The sequence below is a fragment of the Momordica charantia genome, assembly GCF_013281855.1.
Source record: "Momordica charantia cultivar OHB3-1 chromosome 6 unlocalized genomic scaffold, Mcharantia_2.0 BLBB01000006.1, whole genome shotgun sequence".
NCBI lineage: Eukaryota > Viridiplantae > Streptophyta > Magnoliopsida > Cucurbitales > Cucurbitaceae > Momordica > Momordica charantia.
In genome coordinates this window covers 6587926-6602267 of record NW_028275164.1, presented here as the reverse complement: position 1 = coordinate 6602267, position 14342 = coordinate 6587926, and the positions used below count along the sequence as shown (strand labels likewise).

The 14342-nt window shown below is 36.0% G+C and overlaps 3 protein-coding genes and 1 non-coding gene across 9 annotated transcripts; 2 read left to right on the top strand and 2 right to left on the bottom strand.

Moving 5' to 3' along the window:
* On the top strand, nucleotides 1-5226 carry LOC111016540 (uncharacterized). 2 transcript variants are annotated; one of them, XM_022291980.2, is made up of 9 exons: nucleotides 1-153; nucleotides 305-374; nucleotides 767-885; nucleotides 1171-1253; nucleotides 2487-2608; nucleotides 3476-3640; nucleotides 3819-3912; nucleotides 4522-4720; nucleotides 4843-5226. In XM_022291980.2, exons 1-8 carry the CDS (start codon nucleotides 10-12, stop codon nucleotides 4703-4705), a joined length of 981 nt encoding a protein of 326 aa, XP_022147672.2. In that variant the 5' UTR covers nucleotides 1-9; the 3' UTR covers nucleotides 4706-4720; nucleotides 4843-5226. The 2 variants fall into 2 exon arrangements, with proteins under 2 accessions (XP_022147672.2, XP_087982085.1); XM_088125959.1 differs by lacking the exon at nucleotides 1-153 and having other exon boundaries at nucleotides 200-374.
* A 1935-nt stretch (nucleotides 5227-7161) lies between these two features.
* On the top strand, nucleotides 7162-9328 carry LOC111016493 (uncharacterized). Its single transcript, XM_088126147.1, is given in 8 exon segments — nucleotides 7162-7422; nucleotides 7717-7835; nucleotides 7988-8070; nucleotides 8299-8420; nucleotides 8541-8705; nucleotides 8777-8837; nucleotides 8839-8868; nucleotides 9088-9328. Coding segments are annotated over 8 exon segments (846 nt in total). The 5' UTR covers nucleotides 7162-7397.
* LOC111016492 (CRS1 / YhbY (CRM) domain-containing protein) lies at nucleotides 8966-13857 on the bottom strand. Of its 5 annotated transcripts, XR_015791653.1 has the most exons (10): nucleotides 12734-13857; nucleotides 12037-12517; nucleotides 11822-11952; nucleotides 11166-11516; nucleotides 10903-11059; nucleotides 10529-10821; nucleotides 10381-10440; nucleotides 10023-10308; nucleotides 9459-9596; nucleotides 8966-9314 (listed from the first exon to the last, which is right to left on the bottom strand). XR_015791653.1 is itself a non-coding variant. In XM_022291918.2 (8 exons), the coding sequence occupies exons 1-8, from the start codon at nucleotides 13814-13816 to the stop codon at nucleotides 10285-10287; spliced, it is 2580 nt and encodes an 859-aa protein (XP_022147610.1). In that variant the 5' UTR covers nucleotides 13817-13857; the 3' UTR covers nucleotides 9822-10284. The 5 variants fall into 5 exon arrangements, 1 of the variants encoding a protein (XP_022147610.1); XR_002602190.2 differs by having other exon boundaries at nucleotides 8966-9596; XR_015791652.1 differs by having other exon boundaries at nucleotides 8966-9593.
* A 67-nt stretch (nucleotides 13858-13924) lies between these two features.
* TRNAG-GCC (transfer RNA glycine (anticodon GCC)) lies at nucleotides 13925-13995 on the bottom strand. Its single transcript has one exon. It is a non-coding gene; the product is annotated as a tRNA-Gly (tRNA).
* Between the last annotated feature and the right edge of the window lie 347 nt (nucleotides 13996-14342).

Sequence of the window (14342 nt, the reverse complement as noted above, 5' to 3'; positions counted from 1 at the left end):
CCAATTATTATGGTTTATTATTATTTATTTATTTTTATTTTTATTATTTTTTTTGGCAAAAGAAAAACTTTCGTTTGTGCTCAATTGTGGGGAGTGGTGTGGCAGCTGAAGCAGAAGAAGAAGAAGACTGCTCCGTCGTTCCGTAGAACACGAGTGAGTTTCAGTTTTAAGTTTTATCCAATAATCTTTTCTTCTCCACTAATCAAAAGTTGTATCCATGGAACCACTGATCTGTAATTTTCATTCCCCCACAATTTCACCAATCCCTAAAACTTCTCCTCTGATTGCACATCCTCCGCCGCAGGTGCGCTTCATCCGCTGTCGGAGCTCCGGAACAACCCTGAAGATGGCCCACTCTGCTGCAGAAACTCCCGGTAACCGAACATTCTTACTTCAAACCCATTGATTCGATTCGATTCTTTAATTATGTTGCATTCTGCTGCTTCAAATTTGCCTTCTCTTCCCTTCCTTTTATTGTTAACATGGAGGGAACGGCATTAAAGTGACCAGTTGAAGTTTTTGATCGAACGTAAACCTACAAGTATGACTCTAGGTTTGTTATGGAAAGACAGAAATTTGTCCTGCATTTATTGATGCTAATTGCAGATGGCGTGTTCTGATAGATAATACAGTGGGTGTGTTTATAATTAGCAAGTAACTAATGATAAAACCAGGCTTAAATAAACTGTTACAGTTTGAAATGCAAGATTACTTAGTCATAACTTCTAATAGTGCATATATCTAACATGGGAATTGCACGTTTCAGTGGGTCAGCACCAGAAAGTCATAGTGCCCAACAAAAATGGTGAAAAACTCGTGGGTATACTTCATGATACGGGATCAGCGGATGTTGTCATTTTGTGCCATGGTTTTCGTTCAACCAAGGTTTGTAATTAAGACTATTAATACATTTCTCTAAATTTGGCTAACTTCGAAACCATGCTATCAAATATGTTTTCACTCTTCCTGTTAAAATTTGGATTCTTTGAAGCTAGACTTCTGAGAATCTGCTTTGATGGAAATAATTCGTGTTTCCAGACCAAGTCATATTTGATTTTACAACCATCAAACTATTGACTTTGGGGACTACATCTCAGTGATCTAACTTGCTTATGTGGCTTCACCTTGCTGAAGGTTTAAAAGCTTACAACTTATGGTTTTTATTTTCAGGAAAATGATATAAGCGTAAACCTTGCTAAAACATTAGAAAATGAAGGAATCAGTGCCTTCCGTTTTGACTTTTCTGGAAATGGGTAAGCCAGGTGTATATTTGGTGTAATTTTCTTTTGTTCTTCCCACATATTACCAGTTATTTGTGACTTTTTTCCCACGATAGTTTTCACATTTTGAATGCTTCTTTACCCCCAAAATAAGAGCGTATGGAATAGCTATAAGGATAAGAGCCTAGCCAATTATTAATTTTGGTTAAGGTACAAGGCACTTTATTGTGCTGGCAGATGAACATTTTTTAATCTTGTATTATCAATCAAGGTAATAACTTGCCACATTTATCATCTTTTGACAGACTACATCACTTTATTTTGCTATTTGCAATAATGTTGCAGCAGCCAATGACATGTCATATCATCATTTAGCTAACAACATTAACAACAAAAAATATATAGAATCACAAGTCAAAGTTCAATGAAATAATTAATTTTTTTCAAGTTTATGGACTTAGACACAACCATCAAAGTTTTAGGAACTAAATTAATGATTTAACCAAAAGTTTTTCATTTGGTGCTTATATTACGAGGGAGATAACAGAGCAGATAGAATACAGCATAAATGTCGAATATGACCTCGAAGCCAAGTTGTAACATTCTTTGCACCGCACAGGGGCTGAGGCTGATTAAAATCGTCTGTTCTATCAATGTCCTTACAGTAAGCATTGTTTGTATTTATTATTTTAGCACCTTGGGTAATCATGGGCTATGTATAGATCAGCAAAGGAGAATCTCTCGGTAATAGAAAAATACTAGAAAGGAAAGCTGAGACCGTTTGGTTTAGTACAACTATGGCAATCTGCAATCCTATGTGGATTATGGTTTGAGAGGAATAATAGACTACTCAATGAGAAGAAAACAGTGTGGGAAAAGGCGTATGATATGGCTAAACATTGCACTTTTTGGTGTTCCTCATGTAAGTCCTTGTGTAATTATACTCTGTAGTAAATAAAGATTGGGATGGTTTTCTGTAAGCTTTTAATGGGAGTGTTGTTTTTTACTGTATATATTAGCTGCATTTTTTTTCTTTTTTTGGTGATAAGAATATATATATATATATGACTAGGCACAAACAGCCTAGGGGCAGAGGATGAGGAAGCCCCTCCCAAAAAAGTAATGAAATAAGCCTTCCAATATTAGCTACACCAATCAAAATTCTTTTTGTTTCAAAACAATATATAGGCTGTGAATGGGCAGTCTTGTGAGTGTTTATGTCAAGCCTCTGCTCAAGCTGCTTTACTTGTGAATATTGTCTTACAGGGAAAGTGAAGGTTCATTTAAATACGGTAACTATAATGGAGAGGCTGATGACTTGCATGCCATAATCCAACATTGGCGTGCAGCAGGCCGTGTAATAAGTGCAATTCTTGGGCATAGCAAAGGTTGTCAATTAGTTCTATATGCTCAGCACCTGAAACTGCTCTTGTCGCACCAAATAAACTGTAGTAAATATTTAAAGCCAAAATTATGTTTACTCTATACTGTTGAGAAGCATCCACCACAACTTCATTAAGAAGTAGCGAGCTAGATTATGATTGAGTAATACATTTTTATCCCATAGGCTAGAAATTGAATGATAGGTCTAGATTGCATCTATCTCTGTGTGGAATATGTTCTTATAGTATTTTGAACCCAGATACTTACAAAGAAAAGAATAGAAAAAGGGCTATCAAGACATTGCCAGAGTACTGGGACTAGGTTTTATTTGCTTTCTAAATTTCCATTAGGGAAATACTCGTGTTGCAAACAAAGTAGTAGCCTGTGTGTTGATGATGTTTGACAATGTCAGTGGCATCAGAAGAAGCACAACTTGTTTATTTTCACAGTGGTGCGGTTTGAACTTTAAAGCGTTGTAAAGTACACATCTAACTTTCATTATTATTGTTATTATTACAATTTCTAGAAGTGAGAAAAAAAAAACCCCCCACTACTGTTAGAAGTCATTCTACATGCTCTTAATCTCTTTAGTTAAAATCCATCTCTTGTAATGGTTTGATATTTTTATTTTTCTTAGACTACGGGCTTCACTCTGCATATTATGAGCTTCACCAAAATTGTATAGATAAGTTGCAGTGTTTTAACTTTTAAGCGTAGAGTGAAATTAGAACTTTAATGACTTCTTTGTTCAAGCTCGTTTAATAGACTAAGGAATACACAGATCAACCAACACAAGATATTTGTTACTAAATTAAAAGTTTATGCAATTTCTTTAAAAATAAGTGACGTAATTGTGAACAAATTAAATGCAGGGGGTGACGTGGTGCTTCTTTATGCTTCCAAGTATCATGGTATCAGTTTTGTTATCAATGTTTCTGGACGTTATGATCTGAAAAGAGGTATAAAAGAGCGCTTGGGGGATGAATTTATGCAAAGAATTGAAAAGGAAGGATATATTGATGTCAAGAATAAGAAAGGTATCTTTATTGCAGTTATTTTTCACAATTTTATGGGTTGAGTAATCCTCCAGTCATATATCTTCTACAGTTGAACTTAATTCTCATAAATTTTGGTTGAGGCATGTCCATACATATAAAACACTTGTTTTCTTGTATGTCTAAATCAACATTTGGTTAACATTATATTTCTTTTCAGGAACAGTAGAATATCAAGTGACGTTGGAGAGCTTGAAGGACCGCTTAAACACTGATATGCATGAAGCTTGTCTTCGTATTGACAAAGAATGCAGGTAAGAGAGAGTTGATCAATTTCTTTACGCCTTCCCTCATGTTTGCTTTATTGCTAAATCTACTACATGTTCACTTTAGAAATTTTATTGAGATATTTTCTATGGATATTTTTTTTAGTGAATGTTGTTGATATTAGCCCTCTAAATGGCTCAAATTAGGGAGATTGGATCTCTGTATAAAGTTGGCATAGATGTTTCTTGATTAATGTTGTTCGAGGCACCAGTCATATTAGTTAATGAGCCAAGCAGGAGCTGTCTTACTGGTTGGCTCACTGGCCTAAATACGATAAGCAAGGAATTATTTTTTCTTTTGATTTGCTAGATAAATGCCCACTTCCCCCTGTCGTAAAAAATGAACTGAATAATAGGAGAGGTATAAAGATGCAATAAGTATTGGATTTCTTCTATTAATTAATTTTAGAAATTTCAAATATTTGGTTGAGGTGAGGCGAATATTTCTTGTCTCTGTTCCATGGATCTGTTGAGAAGATTATTTCCAAACCATCTGGTGGATGAGAAAATTCTTGTTGGATCATGCCCTTTGCCTCTCCCCTGTTTTCTTGGAACCCAGAAAACTTAACTGATGAAAGATGATATTTGATTTTATAGGGTGTTCACAGTCCATGGATCTGCTGATGAAATAATCCCTGTTGAAGATGCATTTGAGTTCGATAAAATCATACCAAACCATAAGCTACATGTCATAGAAGGAGCCAATCACAGTTACACCTCACATCAAACTGAATTAGCCTCAATTGTTTTGAATCTCATTAAAACAATGTTGCAGCATTGAAAGGATGATGCTCGAGTAAGTACTTTCAGCCATCAGCTAACAAATGCTTGTTGCTAGCCTGTTAAGTAGAGCTACTTCATACAGGTTCCTGATGGATCTTGTATTAGAGGAATAATTACATTTATATTGTGCCACAGTTTACCTCATCCTCTGTGGGGTCACTCTCATCTCTCCCTTCTCCGAGCTTGGGTTATGGAAGAAGCAACCGAGAAGAAAGTATTAGCAATGACAGGTTTTATTACGGCACAGCTCAAGAGGTTCATGTCGATCTATTATATGCCTCTGCATCTAGCATTGGATAGACCTCATACAATAGTTGTTTTAGTTCTATCGTATCTTTTGTTTCATTTCTTCTAGAACAATCACAAAAACTTACGGATCTACCATAAAAAACTCAATACTTAATTTTAGTATTCGATGTGTATTCTTGAATAATCCTATTTTTCAATCATTCAACTGCTGCACTGCGGTAAGTTAAAACTGTTAGGAGGAGCGATTGATATGGATTCTATTTTTGCTTTTGATTGGCCAAAGTTAATCTCTTTCCATTCCTCATGAATGAATTTTTGTGGTGTACATAGCAGAATAGTTGGATTCTTTCTTATATTATTACTATTTGTTGGTGGAACTTAGAATAGTTGAATGTCAAGCTGAGGCTGAGTTTTCTGAGCTATAGAATTGGCATTTAGGGAAAGTTACAGAGATATTTCTATAAAAATATCGAATCATTCTTGAAAGGTGATTTGTTGCTTTTTGTTATTAAATTTTATTTCACATTGAGTTTCCTCTAAAAGGAAATTTCTGTATATTTAAAGTTTAATTTGATAATAAAAGGTTCCTTTTTTTTGGTAAAGTGAAATTCTTCTTTGCTAGATATATTTTTTGGTTCAATAAAATAATTGCTGCTATCAATGGAATGGCTTCTTTGTGCATCAAATTAATGAGAAATTATTCGATATTGTCTATACTTTTTTTATTTTATTATTATTCTCTTTTTAGATTATTATATTCTCTTTGAATTCTTGGTCTCCTGCAGGACTATGAAATTTTTATTTTTATTTTTATTTTCTAGGAATGGTGAAGCTAACCTAGCATTTGCTAGAATAAATATTTACATAATTGTCGACCTATATATATTATATGTTTAGTATAACAGGTGAGGGTGGGGATCGAAGTCACAACCTCTTAATGGTGCAAAAAGAAAAAGCAGTAACAATGAAATTGAAGATTTAAAAGTCAATCTGAACATAACTTAAGATAGACTCGGACCTACGATCTCTAAAGGAATATAATTTAACTCTTTAACCATTGAGCTATGCTCAGATTGACAACCTCTTTAAGACAAAAATTGATTTATTGAGTATTTATACAATAGTAAATCATAATTAAAAATATATAAATAATAGGTTAAATTATAAATTTGGTCTTTAAGTTTTGAAGGGTGTGCCTAATCATTGTCACTGGGTTTTTAAACTTTTAATTTTTGTATTTAATAATTTTTAGAGGTTATAATATTTTTAAATATGAAATTGAAAGTTAATATACTAGCTTAGGGCTATGTTAGACAAAATATTGAAAACTTTAAGAAATTATTATAAAGTTTAAAGACTTGTTAAACATAATTAATTCGTTTTAGAAAACAAGGGGCAAGGAACGTAATTTCACACCGGGTTTAGAAAAACTTGTTTTTGACAGAAACCATGTCAAATTTCATTTGAGCTCAAATTTTGTAGTCTTTGGAAAAACCCAAACTTATAATTTATGGTTTTTTTCTTTCTTTTCTTTATTACACATAATTTAAGTTAAATAATATCTCAATCGATAGAGTACGAACTTAGGCAAAATTTATAAGCATAGAATTCCACGAGGTTTAGTCATTTCCCTGTCTTATTCGATTTCTTCTAGCTCCATTAGCATCCACAGAGAAAATGTTAAGTTTAAAAAAGAGAATTCGAAATATAAATATAGACGTATAAAATTGAGGAGCAAAATGAAGCATTACGAGTACATAAACAACAAAATAATACAAAAATTAGACAAAATATAAAATTAGAAATAGGAAATTGATACAATTTTCTTGATTTTTCTTTTTTCTCCCTCTCCAAATCTCGAATTGCCACTATTTATAGGTAATTTGGAACAATTGGACACTAAGAATGGAGGGAAATTAGACACAAGGAACTTCTGTATAATAAACACGTGGAGCAACGATATTATGACGCCTTTTAATTTGGACATTAAACTCTAATAAGACATATTTCCGCATGTTGGCAAGGACTTGAGATCTTTTGGTCATACTAGCTCAGAAGTCTTCCAGTGAGCTTAATACCAAAAATCTTTGATGTCTTTCGAGTTCTAGCTAGAACGGAAACGGACACATGTGCCTTTAAACATAGAGGAGCAAAGCTCCGACTCCCGTTCTCAAAAAGAGAAAAAAAAAAAATAAGACACATTTTCTTCACATGGGTGAGTACTGAGAAGTGAGAAGATAAGATAACATCCAAATATATGAGAAAGTTTAGTACAAATTCCTTGGTTTTATCTTTATGGCTCCACTTCCAAACCCACACCGATCACCAAAGCAATTCTCTTCAACCTTTCTCCTTATAATCTCTCCCATAATCTGTGCCTAAATTTGGGAGAATCAATTCATAACTATACTAGTAGAATCAATTCTCTACTTCCTCCAAAAATGGCCGATTCTGCTCAAACTTCAGGTAAAACATCTCAATATCATCCTCCTACTTTAATACCACATCCATAAATGTTTTAAAAACTGCCTAAATTTCATGTTGCATTTCGAGTTCTACAAAAGTCTTGTTCTTGCTCTTTCCCTTTTCTGTTGTTTTAAATTCTCGACTGATCTCACAGAATAACTACGTGACCCTCCAATCGCTATTTTATATTGGTTTACGAAGATTTCCTTCGAGTGTCTCGTTTGTCAGATGCAAATGGACTAGTTTGTAGTTTGATGTTGATTTTGGGATTGCATAAATAAACCACTGCCACAGTGCCTCAGGAAAGGAAGGTCATTGTGAATGACAAGTCTGGTGGAAAGCTTGTGGGAATCCTACATGAAGCTGGATCTGTGGACATTGTTGTCCTCTGTCATGGATTTATGTCATCAAAGGTTACAATCTTTGTTTCATGTGCATTCGTTTCTAAACCCAAAAGTGGCGTTCTATATTTTGTTTGGAAGGTTTGGCTCTTCGCGCTGTGCTGTAGAATTACTTGTTAATGATTGAACTTCGATACGTGCTTGTTGTGTTTTGTTGTTTTCAGGATGATGAAGTTGTGGTGAATCTTGCTGAAGCATTGAACAGAGAAGGAATCAGTTCCTTTCGGTTCGACTTTTCTGGCAATGGGTACGCGTTGTGTAGAATTTGTTAATCAACGGACAGTAATTTGTATAGTTTGAAAATTTCTATCTCAGTGATCATATGTATGGTAAGTCTCTTGGTTCATACAAGGATATGTCAACTATGGGAAAAAACTAATGAGATGTTTGTGTTCTTCTGTTTTGACTTTGAAAATTGTCTAATGTTCTATGTTCTAAACTTGAGCTCATTCACTCTTGGATATTTACTCGTTAGAGAAAGCGATGGTTCGTTTCAACTTGGTAATTATGGGAGCGAGGTCGATGATCTACATGCAGTTGTCCAATATTTCAATGTAATAGGTCGTGCAGTACGCTCAATCATTGGCCATAGCAAAGGTCACCCTTCTCCCCCAAAATATACACATATATACATATTTGACGAAGAAACGAAGAGGACTTCTTCTCAAACAACTGGCTTATCTTCTGTATTTGTATGTCTTTATTTTGTACTTTCAGGTGGTGATGTCGTGCTTTTATATGCTTCCAAGTATAAGAATGTTAACATCGTTATCAACGTTTGCGGACGTTATGATATGACGAAAGGCATTGAGAAAAGCTTGGGGGAAAATTACCAGGAAGAGATGGACAAGAAAGGTTTTGTTGATATCAAAAATCCAACAGGTATTTGTTACTTTGATCTCAAATCCTTTACTTTGATTACCTGAATAAAAATCAGACGAACCATTTTCCAGGAACAGTCAGTTATCAAGTGACAGCGGAAAGTTTGATGGAGCGTCTAAATACCGATATGCATCAAGTGTCTTCGCATCGATAAAGAATGCAGGCAAGAACACCCATAAATTTCTTCATCTAGAGTATCATTTCTGATGTTATGGGAAGGATTTTTTACTTGTGATCATTGTACAAGTCACCAATAGGGATGGACCGATGGCAATATATGTTCTTATGATTATCAATCATCAGTTAAAGATCTATTCACCATCATCATCTCGGTTCTCGCATTTACAGCTTCGCCGATGAATAAATGACAATGTTTGTACAGGGTGTTGACAGTCCACGGAACTGACGATGAAATAATCCCTGTCGAAGACGCTCTCGAGTTTGACAAAATCATTCCTAATCACACAATATACATTTTAGAAGGAGCTGACCATAACTACGCCAGAAAGTCGCATCAAGCGGAGTTAGCCACAGTAGTTTTGGAGTTCATCAAAACATCTCTGCAGCAGGAAGATGCTGCACTAGAAGACGATAACCTCTATTTTCCTTCTGCACACATGTGAAGAAGATCATATTCAAGATTTTCGACATGGAGAGTGATATCTGTATGCTTTGAGCTTAATGATGCTGGTAATGGTATTAGTTTTTCATCTATGAGATGATAAGTGCAATGAAAATTACAGTGTTCCTCACCTTTTATCAAGTTCCGTGAGCAGCAGAATTTTAAGGGAAAAACTTCTAAATCTCAACTTTCAGTACATGTACTTTTGAACTCGAGGAAAACATAGACAATTTCATCATTCCTTTACTCTCGGATTTGCCTCTTATCTCCTATTGTAAACACAAGTGTGAGGCATGCGTAATAACAGATCCAATAACGACTTGAATTTGTGGTTCAAGGCATCAAGTGTATATATATTGAGCTTGAGCATAACAAATGGTAAGGTTCTTCTATGGTTTGATTTAAATTGCATGAAAAATTTGTAATATAAGCCAAGGGTAAAGCAGGTCGGTTCGGTTAGTGAAGAAACTAGGGACCAAATAACTATTTCTATCTATATAGCAGGAGTAAGACATTAAAATAAGTTGATCTAAAGATAATTGTTTTACTCCCAGTCTTTACTCTGCATATCAAATGTAAATTGCTAAGTAAGGAGAGACTATGATATTGATGTGGCAAAAGCAGTCGCACATGTTAACCTCCTGTGCTATTAAAGATATCTTAACAATACTAATAATGTTAGGATGTACTCGTACCTTGGTCCTAAAATAATATTGGTTTGTCCAAAATGAAAGGAATTTTGTACCACCAATGTTGCCTTTCTCGTGATGTCTACTCTAGTTGCCCGGTTTCAAAGCGATCAAAAATTGGCATCACCGCCAAATATATCCAATTTCGCCTACAATCCTGCATTCTTTGAGAAGTCCAGGCTCCACATTGATATCCGGACACATGGACAACCCTTGAAGTCGTTTCTAATTTTCTACCACCAGAAAAGAAAGATTATTCTTCCAAGAGTCATTTCCCATTTCTCTTCTCTTCCTGAAATCAGGAGTAGCACAAATGAGATAGAGCACACGGTCAGTCTAAGTAGCAAAGAACTCATTGTCGTACCAGTTCAGACTTCAGCAGATCAATTTTTTCTTCTAAATCTAAAATATGGTGCTTCAGTGCCTAGCAAGAGAAAAGGCAATACATATAAGGAAACGGTTTAGACAGTCATATAGACATGTAAATTCAGTACTAAATTAATAACGGTTACCTCACGCCTCTGTAGTTCAATTGATCGAGCCAATGCCTGTCTTCTTGTCAACATGTTTTTAGGCCTCAGTGCATCAGGACGGGTATAGTTTTTCCCACGATAGAAAATAACTGCATAACCTTTGATAGTTTTATCCAAGGAAATCACCACTCCACCGCTCTCTGCTTCCAGAGAGATCGCTATATGTTTGACTTGTTGTAGAGTTTTTCCTCTCACAATTATCTTTACCAATTCTCTGAACTTCCAATGCAAGTGCATGTTCTCAATGGTGCCATCATAAACACCTCGCCTCCCTAAAAGGATGATTGATAAAATTTCAAATTCTTTCCACGAGAAAAAGTTGACGTTTAGAATTAGGATGGGAATTTTTATACCTAAGAGCAGATATGGTTTCATGCTCAAACCAATCTTACGGAATAGAAGTCTTTCTTCATCAGTTATGGTTTCTAAATCAGTGGGGAGATCTGCTGGTTCTTGCTTCCCCTGCAATTTTGCTATACTCTTCTCAGCATTTTTTACTTTCCACTTTGCCTGTTATCACCATAAATTCACAGTTAAAAGATCCATTTCAAGCAAGAAATTTCAGTACCACAGCCCTTTCACCTCTAGATGTCATTAAGTGCATTTTGTTACTCACAAGAGCTAGTTTCTTCTCAAGGTATCTGATTAGGGAATCAAGTTTTGCTAAAGCTGAATCTTCTCTCATATTCTCAATATCTTGACTGCTTCGTTGGCTTCCCCAGCGAGAAGTTGCCGCTACGGTTTCAGCAAGTGTTCCAGCAACCAATGGAACATTTGAAGCTTTGACTTTTGACTCAACTGAAGGTGAAGCCACCTGTCGTACCTGCTCTTCCACTTCTTGCTGAAGATCTGCTAGCTTCCGCCTCTCTTTCACTGCTTCTGTGATAGTGGGTGGCAGGTAATCGTTGCCTCTATAGAACACAATATATTCCTTGTTTCTAGAGAGCAGCGTTCCCCCTGTCAATATCTGCATGCATAAATTAACCATTAGCAGAAAAAGAGAAATAACAGTCTACAATGACGATAAACCGAGGTTAAACATAACTACCAAAATAAACCTTTAGAATAATGTATGGTAAATTGATAATAGAATGCCTAAAGATCCTGAAAATTACAAGATTTTAGCAACAACACACCTGGAGGGACATTCCAAAATTTTATACGAAAGAATTGAGACACAACCATGTGCAAGTGTACTTTTTGTCCCCCTCAACATGATACTTGCATTCACAAGATTTTTCAAATTCAAGAAGCATCATTATTATGCCTCACCTTGAGTTCTTCTGCCATCCTCTCATTACGTGTATTTTCTACACCCCGTTTTATAGCAATCTTTGCAATTGCACATTTCTCCCATAGCTGCACCATAGCATTGGCCAAACCTTGCAGTTGTCTACTTCTTCCTGTGAGAATTATAGAAAAGATCTTAAAAAGGACATTAGTACTAACAAAACATGTGCACTTGCATACAAATAATATGATTGTACCTAAAGCAAAATGTGGAGGCATTTTTCTTGCAAGCCTACGGAATACTGTCACCTCCTTATTCCTGAGACAATGTCTCACCCCATAAGGCAGAAGTCTAGTTGGAGGTTTGTATCCCGGAACTACAGCAGGAAGCAAGTCTGCATCAATGGGCAACGGCTCACAGCCTGACCAATCTTTAAAGCGCGGACCTATCTCATCTAACAAATGGTTCAACTCATTCAACTCCGTAAGTTCACTTTTAGATAACGTCTTTTGATGCTTCGAAGCACCAGCAACAATTGTATTTGTAGTTCCAACTACGTTTTTAACCTTTACATCACCCGTAGCATGATATTCTACATTATTCGAACCATTCAGTTCAGAACTTTTAGCTTGATTTTGTTTGGCAAAAGATTGAACACAAGGCAAGTGGTATGTCATTCCCCTATACAGTACTATCATACTACCCGACCTCCATATGACCAGTCCGCCAGTTTTATTCTGATAAAAAAGCATTCCATGTCAGCCACTGGGATAATGTTCATTATTAATTCAGATCTAAGACAGAAACCATATTGAACTTAAGAATGCTAAATCATTCTTAAGAATGCTCAGAAACCATATTGAACTTACAGAGGGAACAGAAAAGTTATAAAATTCAGAAAAATATATATATATATATGGTTTGACTTATAAAAGTAGTATATAAAAGCTTACCTCTAACGTCTCGTGCGCCCTCTTCATGTTGACGATTAGCGGCCCATCAAACTTCAGCTTGACTACTTCATCTACTTTCCACTTTTCATGAATGGTATCCACCAGTTCTTGAGTTATACCTGCAACTCCCACTTCTATTCTTTCCAGCATTCTCAAAGAAACATTCCTGAGCCTCCGCAATTCGTGCTCGGGAAGCATTTGCTCAGCCAATATCGTTTTGCTTCTTCTCTTATCTGCTTCTTCAGAATTCCTTCGCGGCTCTCTCTTCCATGGCAAATCAACCGGATCACTGCAATCATTACCAGAGCTGACGGACTGTACAAAATTTTCGCTCGACGCCGAACGTTCTTCTATAGCCGGTAGAACATTCAGACGTACAGGATTAATTTCCTCCTCGTCCTCCGAAAATTCCACCAAAATTTCATCAGTACTTTCGCCAATTTCTCCATTCGATTCTCCACCACGACAAGGTCCATCGTCAAAAGATTTCGTACTTGCATCGAAATTCCTTACACCATTAGCAGAGTTCTCGCATATCTCATTAAACACTTCACCTTTTGGCGTTTCACGATTGAAATCGAACTGCAGATCTCTGGATTGGCTGCCGTGAACCCAAGGGGCCGAAATCCCGCGAGTTGTAGAAGCAACACGAACCGCTGGGGTTGCATCGTTTCGCGGCTCACGTTCTAAGACAGAAGATTCGCTGCCAACCTGCTCTATCACTTCCTCCTCCTCCTCCTCCGGAGGTTCTCTCCGTTGTTTTTGCTGCTGCCATGGGAACTTATCTCTTGAGGAAGTCGGTTTTATCGACCACTTGTTACGAATTTGCTCGAGGAAGCTAGGCCTGGGCTTCCGCTTCTTCTTCACTTCAAAATCCACTCGGATTCGGCGAGGTGGTTCAGTGTCAACTTGAATGGCGTTGTTAGAACAAGAAATTTTGAATCTAGAAGGCGTGAAAACGATTGAAGATTGGATTTCAGAATGGCGAAGAAGAAAGCAGAAAGATGGCGATGGCGAATGCAAAAAACAAGAAGACGAAGCAGCAGAAGTAGAAGGATTCGATAAAAATGGCGAGAGCGCCATAGTAACGGGGATCTGAAGCTGAATTTGTCACATTTCGCCAAAATTATCGACTGAAAAATAAATAAATAAAATATATAACTTAATTGGAAATAAAGGTAAAAAACATCTTGCACCAGCCGGGAATCGAACCCGGGTCTGTACCGTGGCAGGGTACTATTCTACCACTAGACCACTGGTGCGTCGATGAAATACCTCGTGTTGTTGTAAAATTAACAATTATCAATTTTGGTCTCGATGAATATTTTATTTACCTTAGAGAGAAAAAAATCTAATCTAAGAGTAACTTGTTAATAAAAAGGAAGTTACGAGATAATTGAAAAAAATATATATATTAAATTATAAATTTAGTGGTTGAAGTTTGATTATTGTATTTATTTAGTTGTTATACTTTAAAAAAATTATACAATATTTGAGGTGAAGTTGATAACGAATAAGAAAGGAGGGAAAATTTCATGATATTTCTCTTAAGCATATGTGTTGGATTAGTCGATATTGTACTAAGTTTGTTACGAGTTTTAGTTATTAT

Coding starts and splice junctions, on each gene's coding strand:
- LOC111016492 (XM_022291918.2), bottom strand. CDS start 13,816: ATGGCGCTCTCGCCATTTTTATCGAATCCTTCTACTTCTGCTGCTTCG. Junction 12,518..12,733: donor GGGCGCACGAGACGTTAGAG/GTAAGCTTTTAT, acceptor CTTTTTTATCAG/AATAAAACTGGCGGACTGGT. Junction 11,517..11,821: donor GGATGGCAGAAGAACTCAAG/GTGAGGCATAAT, acceptor TTATGCATGCAG/ATATTGACAGGGGGAACGCT.
- LOC111016540 (XM_022291980.2), top strand. CDS start 10: ATGGTTTATTATTATTTATTTATTTTTATTTTTATTATTTTTTTTGGC. Junction 886..1,170: donor ATGGTTTTCGTTCAACCAAG/GTTTGTAATTAA, acceptor TTTTATTTTCAG/GAAAATGATATAAGCGTAAA. Junction 3,913..4,521: donor CGTATTGACAAAGAATGCAG/GTAAGAGAGAGT, acceptor TTGATTTTATAG/GGTGTTCACAGTCCATGGAT.